The sequence below is a fragment of the Stomoxys calcitrans genome, chromosome 5, assembly GCF_963082655.1.
Source record: "Stomoxys calcitrans chromosome 5, idStoCalc2.1, whole genome shotgun sequence".
Classification (NCBI taxonomy): Eukaryota; Metazoa; Arthropoda; class Insecta; order Diptera; family Muscidae; genus Stomoxys; species Stomoxys calcitrans.
In genome coordinates, this window is record NC_081556.1 from 122,368,489 (window position 1) to 122,380,632 (window position 12,144).

The window sequence follows — 12,144 nt, forward strand, 5'->3', positions numbered from 1 at the left end:
TTAACTCATTAATTTATTATTTGAATAGATTTTAAGTTGTTTTTGTAACGAGTTTTGACGGTTTTAAAAATTTGATTTTTATTTTCTAATTTTCCGATAATTTAGTAGTGCAATTGTATATTTTTTTTTTCTATGTAATCACTTTTTTGCTCTAAATTTCTATAGTTGAGTGTCATTGTTTTACTCTTTTTAATTGTTAATTTATTAAAACACATGTTTTTTATATTTTCTAAAACACTATATAACCTACAATCATGCATGAAACATAGACTAGATCTAATAGATATATTTATTGGATAGCTGTGTACAGGGGAGCGTATGAGCAACACCTCTCATTTAATACCCGATATGATTGTTTCAAAAAAATTCCAATGCAAACTGAGTTAACAAGGGTTAATTTTTAGCAGAATCAATGATGCTGGGTACTATTGGGTTGCCCAAAAAGTAATTGCGGATTTTTCATATAGTCGGCGTTGATAAATTTTTTCACAGCTTGTGACTCTGTAATTGCATTCTTTCTTCTGTCAGTTATCAGCTGTTACTTTTAGCTTGCTTTAGAAAAAAAGTGTAAAAAAAAGTATATTTGATTAAACTTCATTCTAAGTTTTATTAAGAATGCATTTGCTTTCTTTTAAAAAATCCGCAATTACTTTTTGGGCAACCCAATATATAAATTCAGAAAGAAGATATTGTGGGCTTCTTCTAAATAGTTTTGGCTATATTTGTGGTGAAAACAAATTTGAAAAATATAACAACCCTGTTCAATGCCAATTATTTTTTTTAATTTATTGGCATTGCCCTATCGAAAAATCTTGGGAATAATTCTGGAACTTTTGAAAGGATGGGAAAGAAATTTGTACACAAATGAATCAAGCCGATCGGCCCATAAATGACGTTTTGATGTTTTGGCAAGCAGTTCAAAATTTGAGATGCTCGAGGTGACCAACTTTCAAGCACCATTGATCAGGCTCTATTATACCCAAATTTAGCATACTTATTGGAAAGTATTTGACTGATTATGTTATGTTTCGTGTACATATGTCTATCCGTTATAGAATTTTGTCCAAGATTTTTCGATTTGGCAATACTGTACATGGGGGCGTATGATTACAATTCGATAATTATGCGCACATACATTATACGCCATACGACACCTAGGTTTTTTATGTTCATTATTAAAATATGTCAACGACGGTTGACAGTTGTCATTGAGCCGCGAATGAGAGAAGACGTGTCGTGTATTACTGAATTTCTTTATTTCTTGTATTTTAATAAACACATACTTTTATATCAATAAATCACATTTTAAACATTAACTCGCAGTCTTGACAAATTCAGAAGTGGGATCGGAATAAGAGATCCAAGTTTGGAGTTTATTTTATTGAAATAAATCAACGCCACGGTTTTGTGTGTGTTTGGGATACACGGCTGAAATAAGGGAGAATACACGACTACATTCAACGGAACGAGTATCATTGACAGCCACACAGACACACGAGAGGAATTCAAAAGTGAATTTCGTCACTCACAAGGGAGTGCAACGAGTTTTGTGTTTGCATGTGTGTGCGGAAAAAAAAGGAGAAACACGAGATCAAAACAAAAAGCAAGTCAACGGCTGCTTCAAGAAGAGTTTTGCAAGTTTCTTAACGAGAACTATAAAGCGAGTAACACAAGACCAAGACGGAAAAATTAACGGCTGTTTTGGGAAAAAAGTGATTGAGTACTCTAGAGGATTAGACGAAGAAAAGTACTTTCTAGAATCGAAAGGAAGAAAAACTAAGCTTTAGGAATGAAAGCAAAGTTAAATTCATTAAAGGTGGCACAATTGAACGAACTTCTAAGGGAAAGGAATTTACCGCAATCGGGAAATAAGGCTGATAAGATTGCTGCTCTAATGGCTTTATGCGGATCAGACGAAGTAGAAATCGACGACAATGAATCGCAGGATGATTTCCGAGGGTTTGATGAGGCCGAGACCAATGAAAATTCAATGCAAAGGCAAATGGCAGAATTGCGAAGCGTGGTGATGTCTTTGGCGCAAAGTGTACAGCAATTGACGGTGAATTCTGGAAGAAGTGAAGGTACGACAAGCCGTACTCATGTGCAGAATTGTGGTAGTTTACCGCCAAGTGGAAACCAAGCAACAACCACAAATACATCAGGTTGTTTGAAGGATTATATTGTGATGCTACCAGATTTTGACCCCATCAATCAAACGGTCACATCCACGCAATTTATTGACAAAATTGAAAAGCTAAGACAAATGCATGCTTGGTCAGATCAAACATCATTGTTTGCAGTACATCACAAAATGAAAGGCGTTGCCAAGATGTGGATAGACGCTCTTCCTATAGTAACGACTTGGGAGGAATTTAAGCGAGTGTTCTTCAAAGATTTTCCATGCCGAGTAAGTATTGCCGATATTCATCGTGAATTGATGTCTAGACAACGGACCCCAGGTGAGTCATTAGTTCAATACTACTACTCGATGCTGGCTATTGGAAGAAAAGGAGACATCGATGATCAATCCATTGTGTCATATGTTATCAATGGCTTGAATGACAATGGATTAACAAGAACGCTTTTGGCCATGAATCTTCAAACCTGCAACGAACTGCTTAGGTCACTCGAAGGGTTGCCAACGACGACAGTGGTCATGAGGAAGGTGCAACAAAGCGGTGACGACGAGGGAAGAAATGTGAATGTTACATCTGGTGCTAGAAGCAAAGGGCCAAAATGTTTCAATTGTAATAATTTTGAGCACATATCTACAAACTGCCCACAACCTCAAAGAAGACTAAAATGTACAAGCTGTTCGAAGGTCGGACATGAGGCATCTCAGTGTAAGTCTAAAGGGACAAATGTAGCTGCAATGTCCGGTGACCCAAGTGTAGAGTCTTGCCCACCTGTGATGAAGGAGGTAACGATAAATAAGGAAAAGTTTCTGGGTTTCGTGGATACGGGAAGTGACTTCACCCTGATTAAAGAATCTGCAGTCCCGGTGAACGCAAATTGTAAACCAACGTTAAAGAGAATGAAAGGATTTGGTGGATCTGTAATCGAAGCCAAAGGAATGGTTGAATGCGACATTATGATAGACGAGGATCTTACGAAGGTTTCTATTTTTGTGGTTCCTGATGAACTAATGCCATATGATGTTCTGTTGGGCAGAGATGTGCTATGCAAGCAAGACAAGCGTCTAACAATTGAGTACGGAATTTTGAAAGTCGAAGCTGCAGAAACAAACAAATTTGACATTGGCGAAGACATCGGTGAGGGACACAAGGACACCCTAAACAATTTGCTTATGTCGCACAAAGAGTGTTTTGCAGAAAACTTAGAAGACCTAGGACGATGTAAAAATACCTGTATGGAAATATCGGTATCCACGGATACTCCGGTAGTTGGTAAGAGGTACCAAGTTCCATTCAGTCAACGGCAAACGTTATCTGACATCATAGACAAGCTGCTACGTTGTGGGATTATTCGTCAAAGTAACTCCCCATATGCCGCCTCAGTTTTATTGGTGAAGAAGTCTAATGGTGAAAGTCGTATGTGTACTGACTTCCGTGCGTTAAATGCTGTAACGATCAAAAAGCAGTATTCTATGCCAGTGGTCGAGGAACAGTTGTCGTTATTGGCGGGAAACAAGTATTTCACCACTTTGGATATGACTTCAGGCTACTATCAGATACCCATAAAAGAGGAATGCAAAAAGTACACTGCATTCATAACACCAAGGGGGCTTTATGAATGCAACGTCATGCCTTTTGGCTTAACGAATGCGCCCATGGTATTCCAGGAAATGATTACGCAAACTATAAGAAGATTAGACCATCGAAAGAACATCGTAAGTTATGTGGACGAGGTGATAATACCGAGCAAAACGGTCGAAGATGGAATCCAAGTGTTAACGGAATGTTTGGCAACCGTTCAAGAGGAGGGTTTGACACTGAGACCGACGAAATGTTCATTTATGAGGAAAACCGTGAATTTCTTGGGACACATAATAAGCTCTGAAGGGATAAGTCCTGGCGAAGAGAAGACGAAATGTATAAAAGAATTTCCACGTCCTGGAAATGCATCCGATGTCAGAAGGTTTTTAGGTATCACCAACTTTTTCCGAAAGTTTGTCCACAATTACAGCCATATAGCTATGCCGTTAACGAGGCTTTTAAAGAAGGATGTACAATTTTCATGGCAAGCGGAGCAAGAAGAAGCATTTGAAGTGCTAAAATGTAAGATTACGTCCCAACCTTTGCTGACCCTATTTGATCCCGGAAAGGAACATGAAGTGCATACGGATGCCAGTGCTATTGGATTGTCAGGTATATTGTTCCAGGCAGATGGTGAAGGCACGGTACTCCGGCCTGTATTCTACTATAGCCGTAGATGTTCGGAAGCAGAAAGTCAATATACCAGTCACGAACTAGAGGTTTTGGCGATTGTTGAAACTGTGGAGAGATTCAGAATATATTTATTGGGAAAACTCTTCCGTATTGTAACGGATTGTAACGCTGTGGCAATTACGAAAGCGACGACTCCATTGCCACCGCGTATTGCAAGGTGGTGGTTTAAGCTACAAGAGTTTGACTACACCATGGTACATCGATCCGGGGCGAAGATGACGCATGTGGATGGTATGAGCCGCAGTCCAACTTTACCACCGATCGAAACGGAAACGGTTGCAGACAAAGTATTAGTCATTAACGCGAACGTAAACGATTGGCTTTACCAACTCCAAATGTCTGACGCGAAGCTAAGAAATATTGCCAAAGTCCTTAGTGGATGTTCTGCAGCAGACGACGGTGAATGTGCTCAGATACGAACGGATTACTTTATGGAAAACAGAAGACTGTTCCGAAAGATAGGAGATTTAAAGCGAATGGTTATTCCAGAGAAAGTCAGATGGCGAATAACCAAGGCGTGTCATGATGATGTAGGTCATTTCAGCACAGAAAAGACTTTAAACCGACTACAGAAAGATTTCTGGTTCCCAAGAATGAGAAGGTATGTAAAATCTTATATCTCATCGTGTCCCGAATGCTGCTACAGAAAAGTTAAAGGGGGAAAACCCGAAGGTGAATTACATGTCGAGGAAATAATACCAATACCATTCAGAAGTATCAACATCGACCATTTGGGGCCATTTCCAAAGAGCAAAAGAGGATTTCTGTACGTGTTGGTCATTGTATGCTCTTTTACTAAGTACACGATAATTAAACCTACAAGAAACACGAAGACTACCCAAGTTATCACAGCATTACAAGAAGTAATGTCAATCTTCGGTCAGCCACGTCGGATAGTATCTGACAAGGGAACAGCATTTACGTCAGTAGAGTTCCAGCGATTTATAGAAGTAAATGGCATTCAGCATATCCAAACAGCGGTGAGGACGCCAAGGGCAAATGGCCAAGCTGAAAGGGCCAACCAGACGTTTTTGAATGCTCTGAGGTGTCTAACGGATGAAAACAAAGAATGGGACAGTAAAATCCCAACAATTCAATGGAGTATTAATTCTCAACCCAATTCTACGTCGAAGTTCACTCCAAATGAACTTATCTTCAATTTTAATCCAAGAGATGTCAGTTGCAACCGAATCATCCAAGCATTGAGTGATGAACCAAATCTTGAAGGTACCCTACAAGACAAACGAGAACAAGCTGCTGCTAATATTAATGCTCAAAGAGAGAAATGGAAGTTACGATATGACACCCGTCATGTCAAACCAACTCAATATCAAGAAGGAGATTTGGTGGTTATCGATTGTGTTCCACAAGCTACAGGACAGTCACACAAGTTGGACCCGAAGTATAAGGGGCCTTATATCATCACACGAACATTGGGAAACGATCGATACCTCGTCGAGGATCTACCGGACTTAAGTTTAACCCAGCGAAGATATTGCAATGTCATGTCAAATGACCACATGAAACCATGGTGTTACAGTAGCCCAGATCTTGATGCCAATTCTGACGAGTCTCGAACGGTTTCAACTATTCGCTTAAGTCTGTATATCATAGACCCAAATGAAGAATGGTCAGCAGCACTGTCTAAGAAGAGGTAGCGAAACGCTTTAATAAGGCAAAAGACAAAATGCATCATTTGACTGAAATACATATAAGGTAAACTAGAATAACTAGCATGAATTGTGCTAAAAATGTACATTTAGTAAAAAGACAGTATAAGCGTAATAAATATAGTGAATTTCATAAGAATTGAGGTATTTGGAAACTTAAGAACTCAAATCCTTGAATCGACTAAAAGGGAGGATATATTTATTTATGGACCTATCTGGATGGGGAAGTCACAATCTTATTTCAAAAACCAAATTTCCGCCCAGCTGTCTGAAAATTGTGGCTTTTTAAAGCTAAATGCAAATTGGAATTCTTTCCACAAACGTTTCATTAAACAATAGGCGGCAAGCTTCTCACATATCAATGAGTGCTGTCCGATTCAAGTTTATGCTCAATAATAAAGGGACCTCGTCTTTATAGCCGAGTTCGAACGGTGTGTCGCAGTGCGACACCTCTTTGGAGTGATGTCTTTACATGGCTACCATACCATTTTTGCATCCTTTACAATAGGATGGGGGTTTACTTACTTCGTCATTCCGTTTGTAACATATGGAAATATTTGTTTAAGACCCCATATATATTATATATATTCTTGATCGCCATGACATTTTAAGTCAATCTAGGCATATCCGTCCGCTTGCCCGTCCATCTCTTTGTCTGTGGAAAGCACGCTAACTTTTGAAGAAGTAATGCTACGCGCTTGAAATTTTGTACAAATACTTTCTGTTAGTGTAGGTTGGCCCGCATCGGTCCATGTCTGAAAAAGTTTCAACAGCATAGCAATTTTTAACCTTTATTTGCCCATAAAAAAATACCGGGTAAAGAACTTAACAAATGCGATCCAGGGTGGAGAGTATATAAAATTCGGCCTTGCCGAAATAAGCACGCTTTTACTTGTTTCAAATGGCACAGTATCTAACAAAAGTCACCAGCATTAGTAAGGGATAACCACCGCAGAACAAGTTTCGAATGTTCTCGCCAGGATTAGGACCAGACTTTTGACGTCATAGCCGGACTTGCAACACATTTTTAATGGACCGATAAAGGCGGAAATTGGAGTGGGTGTTGGAGGATATAAGTAAAAAATGTCAATCAAATCGAACAAAAATTAAGGCCTCTAAGGTCTCAGGAAATTTTATATGGAATAGGATTAATGGAGGCTAAATCTTGAAGTGTTGGTCGGCATAAATGTACTTCAAATACCAAATTTCAACCAACTGGCTACTGTTTATTCAATCAAACAAACACACATCCATGTTTTGTCTTTCGTACTATACCCTTAATAATTCCTCGAATGAGTTGTGTGAACAATCAATGCGGAGACTATTGAGTGTTGATGTGACATTGGGTGTTTATTTTATTGTTTGCATTATTTCCCATGCTGGCGATAATTCTCCATAAATCGCCCATCAAGTTGAACTCTTAGTAGATAAGTCGCAACATTCGCCCCTAGTTTGCATCCCCGTTTAGCATCCGCATCTAGTTTGCATTACGCTTAGCTCGCATACGCAGTTATTTGCATCCGCAATTAGTTGGCATTCTGCATTCTGGCATCTGCACTTAGTTGCATCCGTACCTACTACGCACCCGCGCTTAGCTTGCATACGTACCTAGTTGGATACGCGCCTTGCTCGAATCCTCACTTAGTTGCATCTCTAGATAGAATAGCCGGCCGTAAATAGTTGTTGTCACAAATTCTCCCCTACTAAAAATCGTTTTATCTAGACTTTGTAGTAGCGATACATAAAATTCCGAATTTAAATTATATCTTTATAGGTATAGAGAACACCTACCTTTCCCTACCACTGAACCATAACACGTCGTCACCGTATCCGCCAAACAGTACTTTGATCGCTGGAGGACTGGCCAGCCGAAAAAGACGATCCGCACCGGCAACCGAAACCTTCCACTATAGCCCACCGAAAGTTCCCGATCTATAATAAATCGACTGTCGTCGGTGACCGCACCGACCAAGAGCATCAACAAGAGGCCTTGAACTTGCGAATGCCTCACCATCGAGATTACACCAACCGAGTCCGCATCAACGCCCACCAACAATTCCCGATCAACTATAAATCACCTGCCGTCGGCAACTGCACCGACCAAAAGGAACAATAATTGCGAGGGCCAACATAGAATTAAACCAATAAAGTCAGCTTATTGTCAACTCTTGATTCCTTCGACGAAATTACTTTACAAATTTTTTTTCAAGACGTTTTGGATACCCTTTTTTTCAAAAATCACATTCTTGTTTTAAGCTGTAAAGAAACCAATCTGAAGCTTGGAAATTCTAAATTTGATGGTAGTATTGTGTCAGAGCAAAACCCCAAAGGGTATAAAGTTCTCAGACACAACACTTATTATATTACAGGTAAGTGGGCGGATTGAGGCGATTTTTTTTGTCCTTCTATAATAACCCAAAAACACGAAACATATATTTTAATTAGTTCTCAAGTCCCAGTGGGATATGAAGGTTTAAGGAAAATAACTTTAAGAAATTAATATCTCAACTTTTGTAATGTAATACTCTAAAAATTTTTATACAATAAATAATGTGTATCTTGTTGTTCAGAGGATCTTTTTGAAAAATTTATACTATAATTTTCTTATGAAATTTATTATTAAAGTGTAGTTTTGTCTGAAGTTATATGATAGTGTTCAATGTGCTCATACAGTACGCTCCCCTGAACCAAACAATAGATATGAACCCATCTATTAATAACTCATATTCATTCTTATATCTAATTTCAATATTCAAAATCATAAATCGTTTAACAACAACACAAAAATATTGATTTTAACAACTACAAATATTACAACAACATTATACTACATCGAACGAAAGGATACGGATGTTCATCACAGATTTAGAAAACAAAACAAAATAGATTCAGACACAGACATGTGTTGATTCAGATAGAGTAGGGTCTCATGGATTCTGAGTAAAGGAGTAGAGAGTGAGAGACAGAGGGTGATAGTTATAGGTAATCAAACGGATAGTTATAGAGAGAGAGAGAGAGAGAGAGAGAGTGATATTGACAAAGGGTAGAATGGATTTGGGGGGTTTTGGGGTGGTGGTACCGACGAAATAGGGTAAGTGTAATAAAATCATCATCTGTTAAACTTTTCATTTACGATGCTTTAGACTTTATAGTTTAACAGCGGCGAGAAGCTATAAAGTTGAAAACACCCTCTACAATAAGATAGGAAATGTTGCATTTAGAATTCATCATTTCATGAGGAGAAGTCAAGTGTTCAAATAATTTCAAATCACCAAATCATCATTCTTCTAAAACATCAAACGTGGCAAACGTTCAACGTTCTTTGTCATCATCATCATCTTCAGAAACACAAAAGAAAGTTTCTAATACCAAACTATTTTAAAATATCAATTTAAATGTTGTTTTTTTTTTGTTTAATTTTTTCAAATTTAAAACAATCGGCAACCTATAGAAGAAAACCACTTTGAAAGTTGATTAGCGGTTTGTCTGCTTCGGGTTTGGTTTCGTTTTTTTTTTTTTTTTTTTAATTTTTATGTGGTTGTGTCGTCAATAATGTTGCTTGTATCGTTCCTTGTTCTTGTTGCTGTTGTAATCTCAAACTATTTACAAATAAATCGATGTATACGAGTATAAAAACGGAAAACAGGAAATCATACAACACAAAAAGGAAACTCTTATATGATGGCTAAACTAAAGAGAAGCTGCTGAGTGTGTATATGTGTGAGTAAGCCCTTGCGGGCTTTGAGTGTATATGTGTGTTTTTTGTATTGGTTTAAGTGTATTTTTGTTGTTATTGTACTTATTGTATAATAATGGTTTAAATCATAGTTTTAGCATTTTTAGTTTTTTTTTCGTTTTGATTGGCATACCTTCTGGAATTTGATAAATCATAAAACATAGCTAAAAAATGATTTATTGGTCGCTTAATGACTTTCTGTGGTTTTTTTCGTCCCAACTTTTTCATGGCGGTGTAATAATGCTTTTGCGATTCGGTGAGAAACATTTCCAACACTCCTCCTTCATACTAAGTTCGTGTTTTGTGAAGTGGTTATTGCGTTTTTTTTTTTTGGATATTTTGATTTGGATGTTGGTTTATGGATTTTTTTTTTTGATTTTGGTTTCACATATGTACACATTCACAGATACAGTGGTAGTAGTAGTAGTGGTAGTAGTAGCAGTTATACATACATACAGAGATACAGAGACACAGGTGTCAATGGTTCGGTTTTTGATTTATTTTACATGTAAATATTTGTCATAGAAAAATAAAGAATACACATTGATATATAAGTAAATTGGTTAAATGTAATTGTTAAGTACATACTTTCTTGGAGAATTGATTGAATAATCGTTAATGTATGAACAGGAGCAGTACAGTGTTTGAATTCATGGCATATAGGATAATATAGCGTTACTAATTAAACTTTGTAAGCTAGCGATATTGATTTTAAAACTATATTTTTAAAATTTATAATTATGCAATAATTTTAAAATATTAATGAAGTTTTTCGCAGATTTTTGCTTCAACTTACTGATATTCATTACTTTGGAAATTGCCAGGAATGATTCAGAATCCGGTCTCAAATTAAGTATACCCCAGAAGACGATCCTGTCTCGAATGCTATCTGTCCTGACTTCTGCCTTCTTTCTTCTAGTTACTAGAAGAATTGAATGAAATACATATCCCACCTTTTTCATGTTTTTCAGATCGTAGGAGAAAGTCCATTTACCAAAGATAGTTCAAGGTATTTATACTGCAGTTATCTTAAAACATGCCTGCAGAGAATGGAGAAAGTACGAAGTGGGATCGCTATGGAAATCTAAGTGGCCTACTCGGATGTAAACACCACTTCTATGAAATTGGTGTAAGTGGGTGTACTAAAAAAAATACCAATCGCTCAGTGGGATGAGATCGAAAAAAATCTTGTATAAAATAAACCGTTTAAGAACGGGTAGAAAGTAACGCACCTTTTTACTAATGCTTTTTTTCACCAAAATTCAAAAAAAAAATTAAAGATATTTCCTTTCGTTCGTTTTTTCTTACAAACATTTCATTGTTAAATTCGTAGATTTGGCAGCCCGAAAAAAATTTCGAAAGACCCATATGGCCAACTTTAAGGAACTAGAAAGGGATCCCACGAACCACCGCGGGTCTAGAGCCTTTAAATTTTCTATATCAGATTTTTTCTATTTTTTTTTTCGATTTCATTCCACTGTGCATCGAGTAGGTGGACGCTGATCGTTCGGATTCGAACGGCAGAATATAATTTCAACGTTGATTATCTCCTCCGGTCATGGATCGTTCGGATTCGAACTACAGAATATAATTTCAGCGTTGATTATCCCCTCATACATGGTGATAAAATTTGTGAGGCCTTCAGCCAACTTTTGGGGATTAACGAGGTGTATGAGGCTGAACCGGAGACATGCAGTGTTTGTTCCAAACTTCGGCTATCACTAAGATTTCAACAAGTCTAAAAAGAGTTGTGACCTACGCACTCAACAAATATGCATAGAAGTGGTAGAGTTGGGGACTCAGAAGACGGTTCAGATGTTGTTGGTCCGGACTTGTCTGAGGAACGATCTTCCACGTCTCTAAATCCTAGCGGATTGCTGGCAACGGGAAATCTGCCTATCTCAGTCAAAAGAGGAGAGAACTGTAGAGGACTCGTCCACACCTTAAGTGTCCAATTTTGGAGAATTTTTAACCCGACCATAATTCGGTTTCTAAAAATAAATCCCCAACTTTGTTAAGCCGCTTCGACGGCTCTGAAGTTATTTCTGATTGCAGTAGGATTTGACGCTGTTCTTATCCAGAAGGCATGGCTCTATGGAAGTATTATTCTTGAATAAAGAGTTCCTAGAATGGGCGACCTAGGGCTTGTATTCTTGCAAAGAGTAGCCGAAATATTTATCTTCGTTCATCAGTAAGCAATGAAGATGTAGTAGAAGCCAACCTAGACATTGACAAATTAAACTACTTCCCTAATCTTGCTGGTGGAAGCCTCTACTGAATAAAAACAAATAAAATCGTGCTAAATTCGGCCGGCCGAATCTTGTGAACC

At 37.8% G+C, this 12,144-nt stretch overlaps 1 protein-coding gene across 6 annotated transcripts in view; it reads right to left on the reverse strand.

Moving 5' to 3' along the window:
* Positions 1 to 12,144, reverse strand: part of LOC106088042 (sodium channel protein 60E) — a 542,226-nt gene that overhangs the window by 17,759 nt on the left and 512,323 nt on the right. For all 6 annotated transcript variants that reach the window (XM_059369621.1, XM_059369619.1, XM_059369617.1 and 3 more), the window contains one exon: positions 9,949 to 10,103. In XM_059369621.1, coding sequence (XP_059225604.1) covers positions 9,949 to 10,103 — 155 coding nt within the window. The remainder of the gene's footprint in view (positions 1 to 9,948; positions 10,104 to 12,144) is intronic.